A 27300-nucleotide genomic window follows, 5' to 3' on the forward strand; every position below is an offset into this window, starting at 1 on the left:
CGTAGCGGATAACCTTTCAAAAACAAAATTTTTTTGCGTGTTTGTTAGATTGAGTCTCAAACTCAGTCTTTGGTGGGGTTTTTAGCGTCAAGACGTCTGAACGACGCTTCTAAGAGCCTAGAACACGATTTGAAACTAAAATCCAGTGTGTGAATTTCGTTACACGTCTTGTCTGTGCTGCTACCCCTTCCTTGTTTTCCGTTTCAGTTTTGCAGAAAACAGCCTATGGCGATCTGGCATAAACCATTTCGATCAAGAAGACGAATAAAATTTTAACATTTATTTGGTTTCCAAGTAGGCTTATTCCAAATCTTACTTCAGTAACTCAGAGAAAAGTATGGTAAAACTATTTAGTATTGCTGTGCTTTATAAGACTCCTACCAATGCTATGAAATTAGCTGCTGCCTATGACCTAATGAGTTTTGGATTCTTCCAAAGATCAAGTGCTCAAGAATTCATGTCCTTCTCTGCCAAATTAGTAACTGAAAGAACTGAACCGGGAACAAGACAGTCCATTAAACAGGGTGGTAAGTAGATATAGGCCTAAACCACAATTAGGTACAAAAACTGGATGATCAATTATGACCATGGTTCAGTTAGCTTATGATGATCAGCTAGCCTAATTGACAAACATGCCACACTTATATACAAATGTGCAAACTCTTGTCTTCACATTCTGAAAAATATTTTGCAAAGTTCAGTTTACACAGCTTTGAAACAGGCTATTATACAAAGCATTAGTGAAACCTGACTGCTTTTCATTGGCATTCTGGAAAAATAGCAAAACCTTGCAAAATAGATCTTTTGCTTAAATGAAGTACAACAAAATTTTTTTTCTTTTTGGGAAAGACCACATTTCTTTGGCATTCCAGAAAAATAGCAATGGGTTTTTGGACCACCCCTTTTTACCACAGCATGATGCAATACGAGGACAGTAACAAGAACCCTGCCTTCTTGGTCAAATCTTGGTCAAATTTGTTAACATAAATTAAAAATGCAGTCTCTGTTCTGAAAAACAATTAAAAAGAAACATTATATTTAATATTTGTTACTTATAGAACAGATATCAAGCAATAAAAGTTACATTTCTAGAATTAGAAGAAAATCAGCTTTCTGTTAAAATGTGAATAAAACTGAAACTCCAAAAGGATATATAGGCTATATCAAAATAGAATAATTGGTTTTTCCAAAAAGAGGTCCCTGTAGTTAAGTCAATAAACTAATTTTCAAGCATTTGATCTTAACAAATTTTAATAATAACCATATTGATGCATAGCTTAGATTTACAGCTATTCATTAATATATACAATTCTTTTCAATTCCTCTTTGGTAACAAGGTGTGAGGGTTTTAGTTTCACATAACTTTGCTCAATTGGATACTGTTTTTCCCCTACTTACACCTTCCAAGGGTAAATATTGGTAAAGTTCTACCAAATCATATTATTGAGTTAGGACTAAAGTGAATACACCATTTGATGCCTTTTTTTATGCTGATTATGAATATAATAATCATTTCTATCAGAAATGAATTTCAGCCCCCCCCCCCTTATATGCCAATTCAGGGTTAGGTTGGGTTAGGTATAAACAGGGGGGGATTAAATTCATTTCTGATAGAAATGATTATTATATTCATATTCAGCATAAAAAAAGGCATCAAATGGTGTATTCACTTTATTCCTAACTCAATAATATGATTTGGTAGAACTTTACCTAAATATTGAGTTTAGCCTACAACATAATTTAGCTAGAATGAAAGTGAATATGTAATGTGATCCCTTTTTTATGCTCTTTCATAGTTCAATAGTCACTTTTGGGGCAAATTAGCCTATATCTTGAGCCCTTAAATGGGGCCCAAAGGTATCTTATTTTTGTAGCATGTTACTATGAATGTCCAAAATCCAGTTTATTACCTTAACTTGCACTTTGAAGCAAAATAAGGTCCATGCTGGATCTGTTCTGGGTAAATTTTTTGCAGTTCATATTATTGACTTACAAATAAAGTGAACATACCACTTGATGCCTTTTTTTATGCTTTCTATGAATACAATAATTGCTTCTATCAGAAATTCAAATATACCCACCCCTACCCCCCTAATGTGCAAATATGTAAAATGAATTATTGATGGTAAAGATTTGAATTGCAAAATTCAGTGCTATTTTGGTCAACAGCATTTGAAAAACTTCAAACAGTAGGAAAATGTTTTATTTTTGAGTTGCCTAATAAATGAGGTTTGAATTGTTATAAATAAGTATTTTTGGAATATGTTACTCTTGAACAACTTATTTATTAACTAGTTATATGTTTTTAACCCCTTTTCAATAACTTAACTATTGTTGATAACTTCTTTGTGTGGTTACAATTCAGGGTATATATTTGCACATTAGGGGGGTGGGGGTGGGTAAATTTGAATTTCCAATAGAAGTGATTATTATATTTGCAAGAGGATGAAAAAAGGCATCAAGTGGTATGTTTCTAAGTCACTTTATTTGTAAGTCAAAAATATGAACTGCAAAAAATTAACCATGTTCTGTTCTGTGTCAATGATTGTAATTTGGAACTTCACTGTGTTATGGGCCCAGTGATGCTGCATTAGTCAGCAGCTGAGAGGGACAGACTGTCCCACTTATATTTCCATGGCTTGTTGTTCTATTTTGTCAGGTCTTGACTTAAAGGAGGCACTAGTGGGTGCAGTCATGGTTTTTTCTTAAAGGCTGTTCCAATTATTGGAAATATGTTTGGTAAAAAGGTTTTGGTGCATCTGGTCTTCACTCTTTGCTTTGCTAGCTTCTGCAAGTGTCCTCTAGTGATGTGTTGACCTGTATCTTTTGTGAGGAGGGTGTTGTTTGGCTATGGTATTTGTAGGTCAGCATCATATCACATCTGCAACATCTGAAAACCAGCATTGGTAGTTTTAGGTGCTTTAGTCTCTTATCATACTGCATATTTTGCAGACTCATGATGCATTTGGTGGTATGTCTTTGAGCTCCTACAGTTATTCTGGTGTCATGCTTGTAGGTGAATTTTTGAAATTCCTTTTTTTCTGCTTGGATTCATCTAGCTTTGTGAGTCAGCTTTTTCTATCTTATGCAAGCTATGATGGTAAAAGTTAAAGTCAGCTTAGACTATGTTAGTTTAGGTCAGGTTAAATTTGGTTCTAAATATCAGAAATGGGTTAAAAACCTAAGGTAACCTAACCTGTCATCATCAAACCTTGCATTAAATTGAAAAAGTTGACTGGCAATGCTGACTAAATCCAAGGAGAAAAAAGGTATTTTGGATACTCACCAGTGAATGTCAAAATTCACCAATTTGCAGACATTCACAGTAACATATACACAAAGAAGCTATCAAAACTGGGGTAAAACCAGTATCCAATTGAGCAAAGTTATGTAAAGCTAAAACCCACACACCTTGCTACCAAAGAAGAATTGCATATATCAATGGAATAGTAAAAATGTAAGCTATGTATCAACATGGTTACTATTAAAATTATCTAAGATTAAACACTTGAAATTATTAGTTTATTGACTTACTTACAAGGACCTCTTTTTGGAAAAACCAATTATCCTATTTTGATGTATATGTCCTTTCAGTGTTTGAGTTTCATTTACATATTAACAGAAAGCTGATTTTCTTCTGATTATAAAAATGTAACTTTTATTGCTTGATATTTATTCTATAAATCAGAAATACTAATAATTTTTTCTTTTCAATTGCCAGTCAAAATAGAGACCACATTTTAAATTTATGCTGACAAATTATTAGTGAAAATTTCACCAAGAAGGTGGGCTCTTGTTACTACCCTCACATTGCATCCTGCTGTAGTAAATTAGGGGTGGTACAAAAACCCATCTCTATTTTTCCAGAATGCCAAGGAAAAGTGGTCTTTCCTAAAAATAAGTCTTTTACCCTAGTAAAGCTTTTGGAAAGGGGTTAAAAACATACCACTAGTTTATAAATAAATTGTTCAGAAGTAATATACTCCAAAGATACTTATTTATAACAGCACAAATCCACATTCAATAGGCAACTAATATAAACTTTTCCAATTGTTTTAATTTAAGTGAGTAATTTTTGATGTCAAATCTTTAAGGTTGACTAAGAATAGTGCTGAATTTTGCAATTCAAAACTTTGCTGTTTACTAACAATAGTGCTGAGTTTTTCAATTCTGTAAGATTGAATATAAACAGAAGAAAATCAAGAAGACAACAGCATGGTCAGTTGCCATTTGTTTATATCCAATTTTGTTTAAAATTAAGCATGCTTCTTTGTGATGGTTGTACTGTTATGTCCCTGGAGGTAGCATCAAAATTTTTAGAACATAAGGATACTAGAATTAATTTTGTCAGGTGTTTTGTTTGTTAAGTTCACATTCTTTTATGGCTATGTTACAATAGTTAACACAGAAAAGCAAGTGATGGCAGTTTATAAAAATCCAATAAGAGTAGTATATTTGATTTATAATCAAATAGTAGCCTAAGTTTGAGACCACTATTTAAACATTTTTGTAAGCATAAATATGAAACAGGTAGCATCTTTAAAGGTCCATTAAAGGCTTAAAATTGAATTTCTGAGTAAAGTAATTATTATATTGGGAAAAAGTAACCTTGAATTGTGAAGAGAAATTCTAGGCTTATACAGAACATGCAAAATATTTCTTATGAAGGGTATGTCAATAGAACTAACACTATTATTTATGAGGTATTGTTGTAGGATAATAGTGAGCAAGGTTTTAGGTACTCGGCAAGTAAATTATTAGAAATATTCTGGTAATCTAGCACTTGATTTGAAGTAAAAGCATAAGCATTTTCTGTAATGAAAAGCGTAGCTTTGTCTATTGCTAGAGATTAAAAAGTAAACTCTGTGACAAGTCAAATTCAGATGGTTCCCAACAAATTTAATGCAATTGCTAGTTGATGGCAAAGTTTCAAATCACAAAGTTCAGTGCTATTAGTTAGCCTTTCTGTGTTAACGATTGTAACATAGCCATAAATGAACTTAAAGAACAAATGCACCTGAAAAAAAAATCACTTCTAGCATCATTATTTTTGAAAATTTTGATGCTGCCTCTAGGTACATAACTGTACAACCATCCCAAAAAGACATGATTATTTTTCAACAAAATTTGATTGATAAATGACAACTGACCATACTCTTGTTTTCTAGATTTTATCCTGTTTATATCCAATCTTACAGAAATGCAAAATTCAGCACTATTGTTAGTCAACAGCAAAGTTTTAAATCATGAAATTCAGTCCTATTGTTAGTCAATGGAAAAATTCCAACAGCAAGAAACACACTTAAATTGAAACAATAGGAAAGCAATTTGTAACAGAGTTGTCTATTGATTGTGAATTTGTATTGTTATAAATAAGCATCTTTGGGATATATTAATTTTGAACAATTTGTTTATAAACTAATAGTATGTTTTTAACCACTTTCCAAAACCTTTGCTAGTGTTGATAGCTTCTTTTTGTGGTTATGAAAATAAGATAACTTTTGGGGGCCCTTGTAACAGTTCAAGATATAATTTGCCCCAGAAGTAATTATTGAACTATGAAATAGCATAAAAAAGGCATCAAATGACATATCCACTTTCATTTTAGCTAAATTATGTTGTAAACTGCATATTTACCCTTTCAAGTTTATAGTTTTGTATGTTTAGGGCTAATTAAGTTTATAACCACTGGAACCATCTTCCAGAGAATGTTATTTGTGCTAAAATTACTAGACAGTTTAAGAGCTTAGCACCCAGTAGTGATTTTCACCAGTATAAATTAGAGAATCCTAGGTTTAATTCTGAAATGTGATATGTTGTTTTTTGTATTTCCAATTTTTGTTGCATTAGTATTTAGTTATATGAGTTGTTCCAAGTGCTTTATTATATATTTGGATTTAGGTGCAACAAGCTGAAGCTTTGTGTTGTGGTGATAATAATAATAAATGGCCTAAGGGAAAATTTGCTGCTGTCATTGTTGTCTATTATCTCTTCTTAAGGAAACACTATACTAAGAAACAGTTTTGTCATTTAGTTTCCCGATCAACATCCCTTACAAATACAGGCTAGGCTAGTGGTTGCCACAATGACAATTATTCCAGGTAAACCTGTAGCACCTGATTACTTCTAAGGTAAACAGATAAAGAAAATAAAATTAGGGTAAAATTCTAGATGAGAAGCTTTGTCTAGCTTGAAAAGCAGTTGAGGGGAGGGGTGAATAAACTGTCAGGAATGAACCAAGAGCCTCAATGATCCCTTGGGAAGATATTTTGAAGTACCTACCTTATCTGATTCTACTGTTAAAGGACACCGACCTTTGATGACCTTTTAAAATATGTGTGCTATTAAAGTATATTGCTCAAATGAGTCACAAAAAAAGTGTCTCAAGGCTTGTACTTTTGCATGGTCCCAATTTTTATGGCTTTAATAATTCTAGATGATAGGCTTTGCCTAGATTGAAAAGCAGATGAGGAAGGTAAATAAGACTCAGGAATGAACCAAGAGCCTCAATGACCCCATGGGATTGTATTTCAAAGTACCTACCTCAACCCCTTCCACCTGTAAAGGGCACTGACCTTTGATTATCTTTAAAAATCTTTGTGTTTTAAAAGTGTAATACTCAAATGAGACATAAGAAAAGTGTTTTGAGCATCATACCATTGCTCAGTCCAAAGATTTGAACATTTATTTCCTAAATTTAGGAAAAAAAAAACCATGATACAGCTTAAAACATTACTAAACCATAAATAAATTATGGCATAACTGAACAAACAAAATTTTTTGGGGAAATCTTTAACTTTCACTGTACTTTACCCCCAGCCCTGTAATCTCATATTCATTTCGCCATGTATTACCCTTGTTTTCACTGTGTACACATAAATTGAATCAATGATGACAAAATCAAATAACAAAAAATACCATAAATATATAATTCAGGCTATATGTTTCCACGCAAAGGAGGGGGGGGGGGGATAAATATAGAAGAAGTGTTTTCAACAAGTGTTAAAAACATTTTTTTTTCACAATGTGTTAAAAACCATTTCTTTTTCAATATTTGGTGGCTAATTGCCCTCCAATCTTTTTGGTGACTTAATCACCAAAACCTTTGTTATTAGAACTTTTAACTATTCTAAAAGAAAGGGCTATCTCAAAATTTGGATCAGACAACTTTGGGAGAAGGGCAGCCAGCTGCTCCCCAATCTTTTTGGTAATTTAAAAAAGGCACTAGAAGTTTTAATATCTGTTTGAATGAGCCCACATCCATTATCCACAAAACACACATTTATTATCAACAAAATTCGACATTTTTGCAGATAAAAGTTTGAAACCACTACAGTAGGGTTCTCTTGTACACTGAATCTTATAGTGTGATTTTTGTTAAGGTTCCTTGACGTTTAGGAGGTTTTTCACCCTTTTTTCGAAAATAAGGCAAATCTTTTGATGAAAAACACTAAGCTTAAATAATCTTTTATATTTGGAATCTGCATAATAGGCTAATTCTTTTGATATATCTATTGATATAAAATTCTGTTTTTAGAAATTTGGTTACTATTGAGCTCCGTTGCTCCTTACTACAATTTGTTACCACAAACTGTTTGATACTACCCAAAATAGATGTTCTCACTGAACTGCCTACTAGTGATAATTAGCAATCGAAATAAAGCTGTCAAAAACTAATATTAACATACAATAAACTAATGACAAAGAAAACCAAGGAGATGGCACCAGTCAAAGCTTAGCCAACAGGTAAAAACTATATTACCCTACATCTATTTATATATTACCATTACTTGCAACTCATTAGAACACCAAGTAACCTGAGGACAATACAGTGGCATGTGGTCATTCTCTATCCCAACCTAATCAAAGCTTTGCTCCTTACCTCCTCCCATAAAGGTCCAATTTTCTTTAAAGTTTTTCAAAGAAACTCTTCCAACCCCATTTGGTGATGACCTACTTTAGTTTGGCAGGTATGCGATTAAACGATCTTTGGCAACCCATTATACTCCATCCATATGCTGTGGCATAAATATCTTAACCTTTCTTTTATTATAGCCCAAGGAATAATCACATTTTTCATACAGTTTATTGTTGGATATATAGTCAGTCAAATGAGTATGGGCCCTGTAACTAGGCTTAGGCAATACCTCTGTAAGACATCTAACAAATCTTCCTCAGTATTTTGAAGCACCTACATATACAGTCATACTTGACCACTATCTTTACTGCAGCTTCCAATATTCGTATCTACAGCTTCCAATATTCTTATCTTAGTTTACAATTTCACCTTTTGCATCTTCTAGAGTTTTCTCAACTGCAAGAAAAAACACCTGTGCCTTGGCTATTCTACTTTTAAGACCTTCACTGCATCTGCAGTCTTTACTTATAATACTAAAGTGCTTAAGCAGGTGAAGCTATGTACCTTATTGATTTTCTTGTTACTTAATTATCATGATGTGATATCTTCACCCTAATTTATTCCAAATCTAAACAAATCGTCTTGCTAACATTAGTTTTCAAACCTTTTTCACACCCTAAACTCTCAAAAGCTTCAAAACTCATTCATTTTACTAGAATTTTTATCTAAGAAACACAAATCCTCTGCAAAGCCTTTGTATGGGAAAGTTTTGACTTCCCATTTGATACAATGTTCTCCCTTAGCCATATTCCTTATGACAAAGACCACTAAACTAATACATATAAACAGAGATGTAATACAACCCTATTTAACTCCTGATTCCACACCATACCAGTTGCCAACCTCAATTCCTACCTTAACCATACCAACACTATTCTTACACATGACCCTAATCACTTTACTGTATTTAGCTGGTAGTTCATAGTCTATAAAACTGAGAACTAAAGGGGTTTGATGATTTAGACTCTTCTCAGTTTAATATAAGAGCAAAAAGTTGATCTAAGCATTCCTTCAACCCCCTAAACCTCCCCGTTCTCTTAAAGATTTAACTATAGCTTCCCTTAGCATAATACAGAACAGCATCCTAAGTAGTTTGGTTCCTTTGTGATTACCGAACTTACTCTTATTATCTCTTATAAAGTGATTTAATCTAATTTTATTAACATCACTAAGCACTACTCTTTTTTGAAATTAATTAAAAAAAATTCCACAAAATAAGTTTTTCAAAGAATAGTAAAGAACTCCATTAAACCAAAAATGAGCTAAAATAAAATCAAACAATCTACCAAGTGTGAAACTACCACAAATCAGCATCGATAAATTAATGAAACCCAAAACGAACAGAAATTACAATAAATAACCGAGTGAAGCTCAAAACGAACATAAATTAGTATGAGTAGAACTCGAAACCCCTATGCCTTCCCAAGGCTAGAACTTAATTTGCACTTTACTGAAAAATATAAATGTTTTCACTTTCATAACTTTAATGGATGAAATAATATTAACACTTTGATTACTAAATATCAGTATATGTATATTAAACTGATAATGCGCTTTCATTTGTGTTTAATTTCTGTTCGTTTTGGGTTTCATTTATTTATCGATGCTGATTTGTGGTAGTTTCACGCTTGGTAGATTATTTGATTTTATCTTTGTAGATCCTTGGCTTAAAGGAACTCTTTTCTTTTCTTTTAAATAACTATTTTTGGAAAACAATGTTTTTAATTAATTTCTGTTCGTTTTATATTGACATAGTCTTTTCAGGGAAAAAGAAAATAATTCTTTAAATCTTTTCGTTTTTTTAAAACTTTATAGTTTGGCCTGCTATTTGTATGCCAAAGAAAAATTTTCAACAATTTTTAACAACATACACCCTTTTAAAAATCTGGGCACAAATAGTAGTGTTTAATTTAGTTTCATACCTCCTCTAGTTGACCTAAAATAGAAATCTTGATACCATTCACAAAAAAAAAATCTGTTTACTTTCTTTGATAGCTTGGATACACCTACACTATTTTGATTTGTTTAAATTTTAAGAGCAGAAGTAACCCCAAAAGTTTGAACCTAATACCCTCTGTTGCTCTTGGGATACTGCTGAGGTGCCTTATTGGGAATTAGCATTAACACAGTGCATTTTAATTTAATCTTAAGGCAACATTTAGTTTTTAAACATAATAGGCAAATGGGAGGGTGGGTGTGGGAAGGGGACTGGTTGCCCTCCAATCACTTTTGACTATTAAAAAGGGTATTAGCCCTCTCTATTTTTAATCGAATGAACCTTTTTCAAAGTTCCTAAGACAACTCCTTCGATACAAAGTGCCCTGGTCTATAAAAAAAATAATAATAAAATGTACCCAAATCACCCTTTACTATAAAAATTTCAAGCTTTCCAATCAATTTTGACTATTAAAAAGGGCACTAGCTCTTTCAATTTCCAATTGAGTGAGCCATTTTTGAGCTTCTACAACAACACTTTCTATAAACACCTTATATGCCCCAGGGCATAAATAACAACCCTTACTCTGAGGGCTGTGAGGGGGCTGTCATCCTGAAAGACCTAATTTCCAGAACTCAACTACGTTAAACAAAATGGCTATTTGAAAATTTTGATTGGATGTGTATCGGGAAATGGTGGACGTGAGAGGGGTGTTAGTTGCTCTCCAATAACTTTTAACTATTAAAAAAGGCACTAGCCCTTTCAATTTCCTATTGAATGAGCTCTTTTGAAGTTTTCTATGACAAAGCTTTCAATAAAAACCTTATATGCTCCCAGGGTATAACTTACAACCCTTGCCCTGAGGGCTGGGGGGTGTCATCCTCAAAGACCAAATTTTTAGAACTTTCAACTACGTCGAATAAAATAGATATCTCAAAATTTTGATTGGATGTGTTTGGGGAAATGTTGGGTGTGAGAGGGGTATTAGTTATCCTCCGATCACTTTCGACTATTAAAAAAGGCACAACCCCTTCTAATTTCCAATTGAATGAGCTCTCTTTGAAGTTTCTTCAATATATTTATCTAAAAGAATCTCACATGTCCCCAAGGAATAAATTACAGCCAGTGCCACGAAGGCTCTGGGAAGGTTATCCTCATCCAAGACCTAATGTCGACGACTTTTATCGATGTTGAACAAAATAGCAATTTTATACCTTTTATTGAATGTGGTTTGGGAGATGGTTAGCGTGAGAGGGGGGTTAGTTGGCCTCAAATCACTTTCGACTATTAAAAAGGGCACAAGCCCTTCTAATTTCCAATTGAATGAGCCCTTTTTGAAGTTTCTACAACATCACTAGCTATAAAAACCTCATATGCCCCCAGGGTATAACTTATAACCCTTGTCCCGAGGGCTCTGAGGGGGTTGTCATTCTCAAAAACCTAATTTCTAAAACTTTTAACTACGTTGAACAAAATGGCTATCTAAAATTTTGATTGGATGGGTTTGGGGAAAAGGTGGGCATGAGATGGGGATTAGTTGCCCTCAAATCACTTTTGACTATTAAAAAGGGCACAAGCCCTTGTAATTTCCAAATGAATGAGCCCTTTTTGAAGTTTCTACAACATCACTATCTATAAAAATCTTATATGCCCCCAGGGCATAAATTAAAATCCGTGCCACGACAGCTCTAAGGTGCTTATCCCCCTCAAAGACCTAATTTCGAAAACTTTTGAATATATTGAACAGATTGGCTGTCTAAATATTTTGATTGGATGTGTTTGGGGAAAAGGTGGGCGTGAGAGAGGGGTTAGCTGCTCTCCAATCACTTTCGACTATTAAAAAGGGTACGGTCCATTTCAATTTCCAATTAAATGAGCCCTTTTTGAAGTTTCACCGACAACGCTTTATATAAAAAATCTTATATGGCCCCAGGGCATAACTTACAACCCTTGCCCTGAGGGCTGTCGGGGACGGGGTGTCATCCTCAAAGACCTAATTTCCAGAACTTTCAACTGCGTTAAACAAAATTGCAATCTCAAAATTTTAATTGTATGCGTTCGGAGAATAGGTGGGCCTGAGAGGTTAGTTGCCCTCCAATCACTTTCGACAATTAAAATGGGCACTATCCCTTTGAATTTCCAATCAAATGAGTCCTTTTTGAAGTTTCTACAACAAAGCTTTCTATAAAAACCTTATATGCCCCCAGGGCATAACTTAAAACCCTCGCCCTGAAGGTTGTTGAGGTCTCCTCCACAGAAACATAATTTCTATCTTGAAATTAAATAGGTTGAGCAAAATAGCTGTCTCAGAGTTTTGATTGGATGTGTTTTTCAAAATGATGGGCGTGGAAGGGGTGTTAGTTGCCTTCCAATCACTTTCGACTATTATTAAGGGCACAAGCCACTCCAACTTCCAATCGAATGAGCCCTTTTCGAAGTTTCTACGACAACTCCTTTGATAGGAAGTGCCCTGGTCTAAGACCAAGAACCAAAAATAAACAATACATTGTGTCCACATCGTTCTTTACTTAGACAGCGCTATCGCGCTGCCTATTAAAAAATCCCATCCATAACCTTCAGTAATTTATATCTAACATTGCAACCACCATATTCCAAAAACTCAATTACCACACGATCAGCATAGAAGACCATCTGATTATTTTTTTAATCCTTTTAGCATTTGTTTCTATCTGGTTCTGGCTAACTTAAAATTCCTTCATTTCCAAATTGTCAAAAATCTGTCTTTTCTATGTCCTTTCCTGTAGCTTTGTCATTGTTTAATATATTCGCAAAATATTCTTCCCATCTTTCTTAAACATTTCCCTTATCATCAACAGAGCCATTCCTATTTTTAACTGTGACAAGTCCCGGCTGACCACTTCTTCTCAATTTATAATATGCCAGTGCAAAATTTTACTATTATACTTTCTTGCTGCATCTTCCAGAGACTCAGCAATTTTATCCATGGCTTCTACTTCACATCTCCTTAATTTACACTTCAATGCCTTCTCCAAATTCCTTACTTATACTTTTAAGATCTATCCCTCCAAAACGTCTCGGACAAAATCCCTTCTGTCTTCTACCAAGCTTAAGGTGCTTTCTCTAGCATTCCTAGCTGTGTTTCTATGTTTCTCCCCTAAAACATCTTTTGCTCCTTTGCAAACTATTTTACTCAAATTATTCCATGCATCTTCTGCATTGTCAAAGTCTCAACTCTTGAGTTTCACATTCAACTGCTCTTGGTATAATTCTCTCAAATTCTCATCCTGGAGTCTATTGATGTCATAACTACTTAGAGGGTAGTTACACTATCTAAATTTCAGCTTTAAATTAATGTTAGGCATCAACGGATTTTGAACTTTACTTTTAACATCAATAACAAGACTATTACATACTCTAGTGTCTTATGTCAGTTCTGCCACTCTCTGATTACAATTAGTTAAGCAATAAGGTTAGCCATCTAACTTATGTGCCATATTGTGTTCAATTCTTGTTTTGGTTGAAGCTAGATTATTGCAAAGTTACAGTAGTCTATTACTATTGCTAGTTCTCATCCCTAAACCAAATCATCGGTGGTGTCAATTCACGAAAATTTAGAAGAGGAGGGGGTAATTTTGTTGTTTTTTGAATGAAAAAGCAAAACAGGGATTTTCAATGGAAATGCCAAAAGAAAGGGCATTTTTTAAAATTTGGAGGGAGGGGAGGGAGTATGTTGAGGAGAAGTGCCAACAACACCTCTGTCGTCCAAGTTGCATTCCTGGATACTATTTATCCCTATTAATACCAATCTGAGCATTTAAGCACCCTAATAAAAACACCAAATTTCTATCTGGGATCTTGCCTTTTTGTTCCTGTAACTTTAATTAATTAAAAAAAAAAACTTCCCGAAAAAGATTTTTTTCAAATAAAATTAACGACCATCTTAAACTTAAGCTCAGCAGATAAAAGTAATTTCTAAAATTAAAAATAAAAACGGCCAGAAACTCCTATTAAAGAATAAATGAAACCTGATACGATCAGAAACTAAATAAATAATCATAGAAAAAACATACAACAAGTAATAATATAAATGAATGAATAGATCTTAAAGCGAGTAATGCTTAGATTGAATATATCAAGCTTAGAAATATCAAACTTAAAACGAAAATATTTTGCTATTGAAGTATAAATGAAACTTAAAACGAACAGAAATTAAATAAACAATCAATGCAAACAAACATATAATAGATATATGCGTAATTTATTAGTTCTTTCTAAAATTGTCCAAGACGAATATAGTTTCACTACAAACAAGAATTTGGATACTGCCCCCTTCCTTAACTGTAAATAAACCAAAAGCCTACTGCGCCATCGGTGCTTCACTGAAAACGAATTATATTACAAATATTTTCTTTTCCAGTTCTTGCAGCATTGAAGATAAAAACAAAATTAGAGTGAAATAAATTATTTAACTGATCGATATTTTAACAGCTAATATCATTATATATCAAATATTCAATTTGAGGGTATTTTCACTCTCCAGGACTGCTCAAAACGCAAATAGTTTTCAGTAAAGCGTCAATAACGTAGTAGGTTTTAGGCTTTTACAGTGATGAGAAGGTGGAATATGTTTGCAAACAAACATATGTTTGTTTGCATTGATTGTTCATTTAATTTTCTGTTCGTTTTAAGTTTCATTTATACTTCAATAGCAAAATATTCATTTTCGTTTTGGATTTTCATATTCAATCTAAGCATTGCTCGCTTTAAGATCTATTTATTCATTTATATTATCACTTGTTGTATGTTTTTTGCTATGATTGTTTATGTAGTTTCTGTTTGTTTTGGGTTTCATTTATTCTTTAATAGTAATTTCTGGTCGTTTTGAGTTTGAATTTTAACAGGTTTTTCTATCTGCTGAGCTTAAGTTTAAAATGGCCTTTACTTTTCTTTGAAAGACTTATTTTTGGGAAAGTTTTTTTTTTTAATTAATTTTGTTGTTTTTTCATTGCAAAAAGTTCCAAGTTTTAAAAAATTCCTTATTTGAAAATCAAACTTAAAAAAAAGCAAATGTTCATCCAAGTATCAAAACTTGTATCAAAGTAACAGTATCGAATTGAAAAAAGTTTGCCCCCTTTGAAATGAGCCCCCTTTGAAGTTTATATGACGACCCTTTCTATATGAAGTGCCTCTGGGAAAAAAATAAATGGAGTGTGGAGGGAGCTTAGCTGCCCTCCGATCAGTTTTTACTCTTAAAAAGTGAATTACAACTTTAAATTTCCAATCAAATGGCCCATCTATGAAGTTTATACGAGTATCCCTTCCATAACAACCATATATGCCCCCAGGGCATAACTTACAACACTTACCCTCGGGCCCTGGGGGGGGTTGACGCCGGAGCTTTCGTGATCTGAACTTTGAACTATTTTTAACAAAATGTCTACCTCAAAATTTTATTTGATACTTTTAGGGCGTGGAGGGGGGGGGGGCTAGTTGCCCGCCAATCTCTTTTGACTCTTAAAAACTGAATGACACATTTCAATTTCCAATCAAATGAACCCTCTCCGAAGTTCACACAACCATCCCTTCCATAAAAATTATATATGCCCCAAAGCATTACTTACAACGCCAGCCTCCGGGCCATGGGGGGGTGCGTCGACACAGGAGTTTTTCTTATCTAACCTTTGAATTATTTTTAATGAAATGGCTACTTTAAAAATTTTATCAGATAGGCTTGGGGAAAAAAGGATGTGGGTGGCGGGCTAGTTGCCGTCAGATATCTTTTGACTTTTAAAAAATGAACTAGAACTTTCAATTTCCAATCAAATGAGCCCTCTATGAAGTTTATAGAAGGATCCCTTTCGTAAGAACCATATACACCTCCAGGAAAACAATTACAACTCCAACTCCCTTGGCCCTGGGGGGTTATGTTTACAACGGAGTTTTGTTAAATAAATTCTGAACAATTTTTAAAAAACTGGCTATTTCAAAATTTGTATCGGGTGGGTTTGGGGAAAAAAGGGCATGGGGGCTAGTTGCCCTTAAATATCGTGACTCTTAAAAGTGAACTAGAACTTTCAATTTCCAATCAAATGAGCCCTCTATGAAGGTTATACGAGCATCCCTTTCATAAGATCCATACATGCCCTTAGGGCATAACTTAGAACGCCTTCTCCCGGGCCCTGTGGGGCTGTATTGACACTGGAGTTTTTCTCATCCGACCTTTGAACAATATTTTTTTTTTAACAAAATATCTATCTCAAAATTCGCTTCAGATGGGTTTGGAGAATGAAGGCGAGAGGGGGGCTATTTGCCCTCGGATCTCTTTTGACTGTTAAAAAGTGAACTCGAACTTTAAGTTTCCAATCAAATGAGCCCTCTCTGAAGTTTATGCGAGTATCTCTTTCATAAAAACCATACATGCCCCAGGGCATAACTTAAAACGCCTGCCCTCGGGCCCTTTGGGGTTGTGTCGACACCTTAGTTTTTGTTATCTGACTTTTGAACAATTTTTAACTTAATGGCTATCTCAAAATTTTTATCGGAAGTATTGGGGGAAAAAGGGACACGGGGGGGGGGGCTATTTGCCTTCCAATCTCTTTTGATTCTCAAAAACTGAAACAGAACTTTCAATTTCCAAGCAAATTAGCCCTCTCTGAAGTTTTTTACGAGCATCGCTTCCATAAGAACCATATATTCCCCCAGGACATAACTTACAACGCCTGCCTTCGGACCCTGGGGGGCTGTATCGACCCAGGAGTTTTCGCTATATGGTCTTTTGACTATTTAAAAAAAATGGCTATCTCAAAATTCTTCTCAGATGGGTTCGAGAAAAAAAGGGCGTGGATGGGGGGGGGGGGCTAGGTGCCTTACAATCTCTTTTTACTTTCTAAAAAGTGAACTAAAACTTTCAATTTCCAAACAAATGAGCCCTCTTTGAAGTTTATACGAGCATACCTTCCATAAGAACTATATATGTCCCCAGGGTATAACTTACAACGCCTGCCCCCGGGCCGTGGGGGGTTTTGTCGATACCGGAGTTTTTGTCATGTGGTCTTTGAACTATATTTAACAAAATAGCTATCTCAAAATTTTATTGGATGCATTTTGGGAAAAAAGGGCGTGGAAGGGGGCTGGTTACCCTCCAATATCTTTTGACGCTTAAAAAGTAAACTAGAACTTTCAATTTCCAATCAAATGATCCACTCTGAAGTTTATATGAGCATTCCTTCCACAAGAACCATATATGCCCCCAGGGCAATACTTATAACCCTTGCCCTGAAGACCTTGAGGGGGAGTGTCATGCTCAAAGATATAATTACCAGAACTTTCAACTACGTTAAACAAAATGGCTATCTCAAAATTTTGATTGGAAGTGTTTGGGGAAATGGTGGGCGTGAAAGGGATGTTAATTGCCTTCACTTTGGCCCTTAAAAAGGGCACTAGAACTCTCGATTTCCAATCGAATGAGCCCCCTTTGAAGTTTCTACGACGACCCCTTCCATATGAAGTGCCTCTGGGGAAAAATAAATAAATAATAATAATAATAAAACATTGCAGCCATATGGCCTTTACTATAGGCAACGCTATAGCGTTGCCTCTGATTTAAAATTTAACTCAGTCGTTACTGTAAGTGAAAAATATCCCTAAATGAGCTGGGGGGGGGGTCATAACTGAAAATTTTACTGTTAAAGGCAATGTACCTGGGAGCGTCGGGGCTTGAAGCTACAATCTACAAAACTTGAAAGTTTGTATATTTGTGAAGGTTAATTTTATTATTTTTTTTTTGCTCGGACGATTGTGTCATACCAGTGCTATAAGAATATTAGCAAATAGGTCATTTGAATGAGAATTTCATTTTTGTGCCAATTTCACTCGTTTCTTGTTTTGTTTTTCTTTTTTTCTTTTTTTTTGTGCCAACCAACAATTATGGTTCAAATCAGGCAAAATTCATTAAGTAGTTGAGTTGGTGAATAGGTTTAGAACTACCGCTAGGCTATTTTAATGACCTATTCATACAATAATACTAATAGTGTTGCATAGATCCACTGCAAATATTAAATAGGAGATTAGCGGATCTTTTTTTGGCCAAGGGGATAGGGCATAGATGTGTGCCTGAAGCCCGAATTTCCCAATTTTTTTTTAAAGGCCTTTTTGATCAATAGGGAGGAGGTGAATGACTTAACCCGACCTTCCGTCATGTTAAGAACTTTAGACAAATTATGTATTATTGGTGGAGGAGCTCCTCTCTCATTGAGAAATATTTTCATTCGGAAATAAAAAATGTTATTCATATTTCTCACTGTACAAAATGAGGGAGAGTGGGAGTTTTGCGGGGGGGGGGGGAAGGTTCATGTCTGGCAGCCCATGTCATATTTTTATAGCCATGACTGAGATGTAAAAAAAAATCCAGAAACCAATTTCTAAAAATATTGTTTTTTGTATAAATGATAGTAAATAGCTATGTTGAAGTACAAAATAGGCAGAAACTATATAGTTTTTAGTGGATTGATATTCGCTTCATGCTTTGTATGTGCTTATAGACAAAGTTACGAACTTTTCAGAGGCCTGTCGATATTTCAGAAAGTGAATTAATCTTCTTTTTTTTTTACTGCCATAGAAGAGAAAAAAATGTATATATCACTTACCATGCTCCCAATTTTCGGTCAAAGGACCTTTCACTCCCATCCTGGATAAGTTTGGACATAAAGTGCCCTCGTCTGGCATTTCAGATTCACAAAAAAAAAATGCAATAATCGTGATTGAAAGCAAAGCAAAGTTGCTGGCAACTCTATTAAATTTTCATTTAATGGAAGTCCTATTGAGATCAAAACAGCATTTGGAAATCTCTCCCCCTTTTTATGGCATTTAAAAATTGTTGTATTCAAATATTCATCCAGTGCCGAATTCGAATTTGATTTACTTAGGCTGTAGTACTGTAAAAGAGATTTTGGAATGTTAAAGACAAGCTGTCAATATAATATATGCTAATATTGATCGTTTTACTATAAAATGTATCAGTATTTTACTTATTGTTTTCCAGATCATATGTGTCATTGTTATGTAAGAACTGATAACCTTGCTGCTGTAGTCATTTCGGATGGTGAATATCCTACAAGGGTAGCCCATTCACTACTGATGCAAGTTTTAGAGGAATTTACAAAAAAAATTCCAGCAGGAGACTGGGCTTTAGGGAAAGAAGTTAATTACCCTGTCCTTGAAACCACTCTGGCTAAATATCAAAATCCAAAGGAGGCAGATTCACTAGCAAAGATGCAGGCTGACTTGGATGAAACTAGAATTATTATGGTGAGTTGTTATGGTGAAGAACAAAGTTGAGATTCTTGATCAGAAATTAAAATGAATTACAATATACCCTACCATTGAAAATTTATTCTCATGACTATTTTATATTAACACTGAATTAGTTTTTAGTTTTAAAATTAAAGAGCCGTTGGAATTGGCTAGGATTAAGAGGGATAATTTTCGCTATTAATCTGAAAGTTTTTTCTGTATGCATAACTTTTTCCCTTTTTTTCACCAGAATTTAAATAATGTTTGACTTTGCGTTGTTGTGTGTGTTTTATTTACGTATTTTATTCAGTTATATTTTTAAGCCTATTTAACACCAATGCTTTGTTTGGTTTGTTGAAGCATTTCTTTTTTCTTTTATAATTTCATTTATGTATTTTATATACTCCTCAATTTTGAAGAAAATTAATAAATAAATATTTTTTGTTGAAGATCGGTCATTTATTTATCTGGTTGCAACAGAACCTCAGTGTTAAAAGAATACTTTTCATTGCAATAAGTATAAAACGAATGAAAAGTTACAAAACAAATACACAACCGTGATGTTTTTATTGCTTATGACGATATTCTGAGCATCCCAGTTGACACTTCAAGCTGTCAAATAATGTTGCCTCAACGACTTCATTAGAAAAGTTATCCCAACAATATGACTTCCAGAAGTTGTGTTTCCTAATTCTCTTCTATGTATGTCAAGTGTACAATCTATATTCAAGCAAAGACTCAAGGGATCTAGAAGTCTATCCTTTGTATTCTAGATAGCTTTTTGTCTGGACATGAACAGTGTAGTCCACCACAGTGGTGACTCACCGAAATTTTCGCCAATATGTAGTGATGCTCCTTAGAGTACTAAATTGGAAATTTTAGTTTTCTTGATCATGTTTACCAAAGTTCTATATAATGTTGACAGAACAGATGCAATGACAATAATTTTTGGTACTTTCAAGACAAAAAAAAAGAAGAAATCAATTTAAACGTTCCCTTTTTTCTTCTATTTTTGTATAATGTTCATCATTTGTCGTAGGCTCCACATCACCTTAGAATTTAGTTTTTTCTTTTGATTTCTTTTGTTTCTTTTTTCTATTTCTTCTTTTCATTTTTTCGTCCTTTGATTTTAGTGTAACAAATCGTATTTCCATTATGTCTAGGAATTTTCATTAAAATTGTCTATAAATTCGTATAAGATTTTGAATAGATATCCTGAATTGTTTTAATTTGGGAAATTTTTTTAATTAGAAAATAGTAAATTTTATTAGTTGGAAAGTTTGTGTTCTTCGCCTCACTTCACTATCTTAATTGAAAAAAAAAAGTCGTTTAACTCTACTCAAATTAGTAAAACAAAGGTTACCATGGATACAGGTAGTTTTTTTCGGCAAAATAAGGCTATGACACTGTTCTTTGTTGTGCTTAAAGTAGGTAAAGATATTCATTAAACTCTTAAGTAATTTCGGACGAAAGTTGTTGTTTGAAACTTGTTGGAGTAAGTGGATGTGAAAGTTTTTCTGGAAATCGAAAAGATAAAATATCGAGCTGTCATCAAATATTTGCTTTTGACTTGCAATACGCTTTCGCAAATGAAAGGTGGGTTTTGTTCTGTTATGGGGACTCTGCACCTTTCTTAACTATTGTTAAGTTTGAAGTCCTTGATTCTAATGCGGCCGTAACAGAGATTTCCGAGCACTTTGTTTACCCTCGCACCTCACTCTCATTCAAGTAAACACTATAAAATCTGAAGATTATGATGCTGATAGAATCTTTACTTTTTGGTCTTGCTCATTTAGTTGTAGGCTACTATTTTATGGAATTTGAATTGGGAATAATCAGTAAGAGGTTCGAAGGTTGAAGGAACAAATAGTATATGCTAATACCAAGGCCGTACCCAGGGGGGGGGGGTTACCCGGTTTGAACCCCCCCCCCCGAAATTTTTTGACAGACTCGATAATAAGTCGAAAATTAGTAAAACCTAGGTAAAAATCAGTAAAATTAGTCGAAAACTGAGTTAAAAATTAGTAACCCCCCCCCCCAAAAAAAAATTCAAAAATTAGTAAAACCCCCCCTGAACAAAAATCCTGGATACGGCCCTGGCTAATACCAAATATCACATATTACTACACATCAGAGGACGCTAATCTGATCAATATCAGTTTTTCTTTTTCTTAAGGAAGGTGGGTAAAGCCGCGTTTGAATTATCATCTCTATCGACTCGACATGGAATGCTGCCCTTTTATTTAATTCTCTGTCAACACAGCAAGGGCTCGGTTTGTAAAATGTCGAAATTTTGTCGTGTTTTGATGCCAGAATAAAGAGGTCCGTCGTTTTCCTTGTCGACTTAGAAATTGTAAATTCAGAAATAGAAAGGTGAATTGATGTGATAAAAAAAATAGATGTTTGCTCTTGTTCAGTAATATTAAGGAGCATTAAAATAAATTAATGAACTAAAAAAAACTGACTACTGACTAATTTAGTATTAAATAATATGAAATAATTATTGTGGGATTTACAGCAAAAAAAGTGCTTTCAATACACTATTACAGAGTGACATAAAAGGCACAGATCAAATGTTAAAGAGCAAAGTTTCAACATAATTTTGAATGTCTGTCAACTTTTTACTGCAAGCTCAGAAGTAGGTCAGAACGCCATCTATTGATAATTTAATGGTAAAGTGCATACTTACTTTAAAGGATTATTTTGCAAAATTTGAATTATCTGAATTGCTTATTTGAAGTGTTTTAACTTGAAGAATCTTTAATAGTTTTTATATTAAAAACGTCAAAATCTTTTTTTTTTTTTTTTTTTTTTTTTTTTTTTTTTTTTTTTTTTTTTTTGATAGTGAAATAGTGTTTTAGTTAATCATTGTTTTTTATATTCCAGCATAATACGATTGAAGCTGTATTGCAACGTGGTGAAAAGCTGGATGATTTAGTGTCCAAATCTCAGAATCTTAGTGACACTTCCAAAATGTTCTATAGAACGGCCAAAAAAACGAATTCCTGTTGCAATTGGGTGTGATAAATTTTCATGTGATGGTGGCTTTTTCCAAAAGTGTGCACTTTTAGCGTTTTATGTGCTCTTTAATTTATTCCCACTTGAATATGCCTGTTATTATTTTTTATAAATGTTATTTAAATAAAGAACTCTGCGATTGTAGAATGTTACTTAGAATTTTTAAAACGTATAGGTTGAACAAAGGTTATTTCTAGGAACGTGCGTATCCGGTGTCGCAACTCGCTGTACGTTGGTCCTATTTTGTCCTAAAATTGTGATTTGGTCGTAGATAAAAAAAAAAAAAAGAGTAGTCCTTTTTTGTCATGAAAATTGTTTTATTCCAAAAAGTCTCATTCTGGCCGGTATTTTTGATGAAGCAATAAGGTAGTGAATACTACTGCCCCAACGCAAAGTCGAACATCTCAAATGAACTTTCAGGAAGTTAGGAGATCTTTTATCGTTCTCTAGATCACCCTCAGTAGGATTTTTGTTGAATATTGACATCAATGTTAATTATCCTTTTAAAATTTGCAAAATACATGTCAGTGTTATAAAAATAACTTGTTGGCTGAGTTTCAAAAATTATTGTTGGCTAAACTTAAAAATTCTTGGGTTGGGGGCTCGGGTAATTAAGCTGGTGAATACTACTGCCCCAAATCTAGTGACTTATACCCCTGTGAGGTAGGTAATCTTTTATTAGTTTCTCTGTTACCAAACAGCCTAAAGGCACTCTATTGAAACTTGTTTTCTTTTCTTTGGAAACCGGGAATATGTTACTTCGGGTTAGTGGCGAAATTTCGTCGTGAAATTTTGGTGACTTTATTCTTTTTTCTTTTATCTTATTCTGTTTTTATTTATTTTTTTTATTCGGTTTTTACTCTATTATCCGTCTGTGATTTTAACAACAAAAATGACAAGAACAAACTGCATATATAAGGATACAGCTCAATATTTTTATCAGAGAATGGAATTGCCCCCCCCCCTCTCTCCCTCTCTCTTTCTCCTTTCATCAAAGCTTAGTGTTTTTAAACACCATCTTCTTCATTTACCCTCAAATTCCCTGGTTGAAAATTAATTCTGGAAAGAAAAGGTTTTAATAAAAACAAGACTAGAACAAAATTGCACATGTAATCAATATACGTTATGATAAATCTTAACAACTTTTAAATACGTCCGTTAGAATTCTACTGAAATGCGTATCTCCTATTGTTGAATGAAAGAAAAGGTTTATCACTCTCTCTGGATTAACAACCCGAAACAACGGAACGGACAAAAGCAAATGGCCAAATCTAGCTATGTCTTCTGGCCGGCTGCTGCGAATGTGTTGACCTAGCATTATTTGCGCTTGATCTTGCAGTCTTTCAACTTGCCCTTTACTTTGAAGACACGGAATTTCTGAAAGAAAAAAAAATTGAATTAAAACACAAACTCGGTATTGGCGCCGTCATGACGCCCTATTGATGAATTTATATTTCCCACGATCATTATTGGTTACATAACTACTATTGTTGATCCATGAAGGTTCATTGAATTGAAGTTATCAAATATTTTGCTGTAGGTTGCATCAAGACATGGCTAATTGTAGAAAGAGACAAGCCAAGACAGAGAGTCCAAGTAATTGAGAGGCAAATGTTTAGATGGCTGCGGCAGAGGGTAAATGGCGGGAGTAAGTATGAATCTCTTGTTGGACACATACTTGTCAGGTTAGTTTTTCTAGAGCCAATATTTCTTCAATCAAAAACCAAACTTTCTTGGTATTATTTGCTATAAATTTTAAACTTACATGATCTTATGTCTTCTGAAGAACTATAAATAATAATGACCCAGTCTCGGGTAATTTTTTTTTTTTTTTTTAACTGGAACTTTCCTCATAAGTTCTTTATTATGCGTTGGGACACAAGTTGTGTTACGTCTATTATGGAATCATGTACTGTGTACCCCCTGCATGTAGAGGAAGTGTTATTATAAGTGATGCATTAGTGAAGTGATAGTGGGAAATAAATTAATATTGCTTTTGTTTTACAGAACATAAGTCGAGTTTCACGTTACTTTCAAGAAATAAAATTTAATTAAAAAAAGTGGCGAAAAGCTAAGAAAATATTTCGGCCAAATGACTAATAGTCGTCTCCAGTGAAATATTAGTAGAAGAAAAAACTAAGAAGAGAGAAACCCATAATAAGCCTAATCTGCGATCATACAATCCCTAGCTAAAAATAAAGAAAAACCAATCAAACAGAAAAAATTAAGAGAGCTTTAGCTCCATCACTTTACAAAAGTTCGGCGAAGACTTATTAGGACTATAGAGAAAATTTTTAGGAATATAGTAACTACGTTTTGGAAAAAGTCTGGTCTAACTTTCGGCTTTGGACATGAAGATACGACAACTAAACTCTGTCATACATCGTACACGAAAAACATTTATAAAAGGAACAATTATGTGAATGTGCGCAAAGGGCATCCCCCATTATTTGTATTCTAGTTATGGGTGGGAAGGATTGGGCATCTCGGCCAACTAGTTTCTCAGAGAGTGAGGGTTTGCATAGTTTTTTTTTCTTTTCTTTTTTTAAGCCTGAAAATTGTGGCATTTCTGTCACAATATTACAGAGCTTTATTGTTTCCACATGTTTTTTAGGGGGGGGGGCTTCTAAAGTCAGTTGTACCTCGGCCTTATGGGGCCTATCCTAGACGCCATGATGACTTTGATATAAGGAATTTTGAGGTTCATGGATTAAGAAATAAAGAAAGCTTATTCCTAATGTTTTTGGAGTTTCTTGCTAAAGTAAAATTTTTTTTAAATGTTTCTCAAGAAATGTGTTATTTCTTATTAGCAAAATTTTACAGTGAAAAATTATAATATAGTTTTATAAAATATAATTCTAAAAATTATATTATAGTGTCGATGAAAAATTATACTTCCTATCATTGATGACATGTAACAAGATACAGAAGTGCCTGCAAAGGAAGAACTGTTCTGCATGTTAAACTCATGGAACCCTTAGTATTGATAAATATATAAAAAGATGTGGAAGTACTTGCCTTCAAAAAAACACACACACTAGCAATCAAGTGGTACATTCGAAACTTACATCGTCACCTTGAAACTTTGCTATAAATTGTAAAAATATCTCATCTCTCACTCATAAACTAGGGATGTGCATTCCTGCAAGTGAATAACCCCTTGAATATTCAAGCTCAATTTAATTCTTAAATGTGATGCTAGATGGCACTGGTTTGAATAGTGTTTTGACAACACTTAACTTTTTTTTACCAGAGCTTTGGAGTTGGAGTGTTAGCAAAGTTTTGCTGAATGGAGTCGAAGTAGCAGAAATAATGGAAGACCCTTCGGAGTCGGGATTTATGGAAACACAAAAAGGCTGAGATTAAGCCAAATACTACTAAAAAGTGGCAATAATAAACAAAATTAATATTGTAGGCTGATTATATTGAATGGGATTTATTTGCACCATAGTACTACAGTACTACTATAGAAACAATTTATCGAAGTCGGAGCAACTATGTTTAAAATTTCAGGAGTCAGAGTCAGACTTGGAGTCGGTATATTGAAAATGTTTTGAGTCGGACTCATTTATAACTTATAAACAACTCCAAAGCCCTGATTTTTACACATGAACTTTCATGTAAGAAGATGACAAATTCTTTCATGCAAAGAGCTTTTAAGAAGATGAGAGTGATGAGTGAATAAATAAAAAAAAAAAGATCTGTCAACTAGTGGTTGCAGATAGAATAGATTGGGCTGAGCTCACCCAAACAAAGATCATTTGTAACGCATGAAATATTATTGTGGAATTGTGAAACGTGAAGATTGAGAGATGTGGAAATTTGCACGCGAAAGAGATTTGCACGACAATACTGCCAAAACATTAACTATATTCACCTACTACCAGTGCTAGTGTCGTTAATAATATTTCTGTTGACACTCAGATACGAGCTTTCCAATCTTATTATAAATATTCTTTGTCTCGGCCTATGAGATTGTTCAGCGTTTTTTATAATATTCATTAACCAAACAAATATTTTCCATCAGTTACAAAAGACCAGGCACTTGCTCCCCTCAGAAGACGATAAATATTAAAAAAGATTGATGTTCTGTAACAAATTGGAACCTCCTAAGCGAATTCAATATTTTCTCCCAAGAAAGCCGTGCCATAAATTTGGCACTAGAAATTTTGTTTAAACAGAGCCATCTTATAAAAAGTACCAATATTCGCTGGGTCTATATCAGCTCAACCTGCCTGTACTTCCTTTCAAAATGTAGTTGAAGGCGTAGAAACATTTAAAGTAAAGTTTAATCATTATTCTCGGAGAAAAAGACACTTTCTGTATAAGATACTTTCAGTGTAAAAGACACTGATATATATATATATATATATATATATATATATATATATATATATATATATATATATATATATATATATATATATATATATATATATATATATATATATATATATATATATCCACGTGGAAATAAGTAGCAACAATAAGACAAATCGAACTGCAAAAGACATCAATTTCTCATAGGCGACCCTGTCCCTACGGAGACATTTGAGACACTTTTCTACGTAAATTACGACGTAGAATAGTAAGAATAGTGTCTACGTAAGAATAGTGCCACAGTTTACTTTTGCAGTTAGTGCACCTTTTCAGGACAAATCCGAATATATAAATACTAAATAAAATACGTAGAATTGCATTGTTCTCGAATCAATACGCTTTCCTTCGCAATATTCCACCTCTCTGTGGAAAACCTTCCTTCAAACCCCGCAGTAGATTTTCCAGACCAGTATTGTAAAACTTGACCACATAATTCTTATTTACACGAGCCTAGCATTTAAAGCTCACAACTAGGGTCCAAAATTAACTCATTTTTTCTCAAGAAGACATCGAAAGCATCACTAAGATCTTTGCACTACCCACAAGAACAGTAGCAATCTTCTGACCCACTTTCGGTATGATTCAAAGACCCAGCCTCCACTACAGCGGTGGATCAAAATAGGAGGATGCAAGGCTCACATGGCGCTAATATTTATTCCGTCTTTGGTCGTTGGTCTTAAGATTTTATGCACCTGGACGTATGATTAATTTATAAGAGCGGAAACTGGTGCTAATATCGGCAACAAAAACCGTCATGGCCATCTATCGTTTGGCG

General features: G+C 33.9%; 2 protein-coding genes across 2 annotated transcripts in view; one reads left to right on the forward strand and one right to left on the reverse strand.

The window, feature by feature from the left end:
• The first annotated feature begins 247 nt into the window (after window positions 1-247).
• Window positions 248-22306, forward strand: Ykt6 (YKT6 v-SNARE homolog). Its single transcript, XM_089090315.1, has 3 exons — window positions 248-527; window positions 18877-19142; window positions 22014-22306. Exons 1-3 carry the CDS (start codon window positions 338-340, stop codon window positions 22149-22151), a joined length of 594 nt encoding a protein of 197 aa, XP_088946441.1. The 5' UTR covers window positions 248-337; the 3' UTR covers window positions 22152-22306.
• A 918-nt stretch (window positions 22307-23224) lies between these two features.
• Window positions 23225-27300, reverse strand: part of LOC148951529 (photoreceptor-specific nuclear receptor-like) — a 58112-nt gene continuing 54036 nt past the window's right edge. Inside the window, exon 8 of the mRNA XM_089090316.1 lies at window positions 23225-23522. Coding sequence (XP_088946442.1) covers window positions 23281-23522 — 242 coding nt within the window. The 3' untranslated portion in view covers window positions 23225-23280. The remainder of the gene's footprint in view (window positions 23523-27300) is intronic.

Source organism: Artemia sp. Qi Xiang Cuo, chromosome 6 (genome assembly GCF_049724085.1).
Source record: "Artemia sp. Qi Xiang Cuo chromosome 6, ASM4972408v1, whole genome shotgun sequence".
Classification (NCBI taxonomy): Eukaryota; Metazoa; Arthropoda; class Branchiopoda; order Anostraca; family Artemiidae; genus Artemia; species Artemia sp. Qi Xiang Cuo.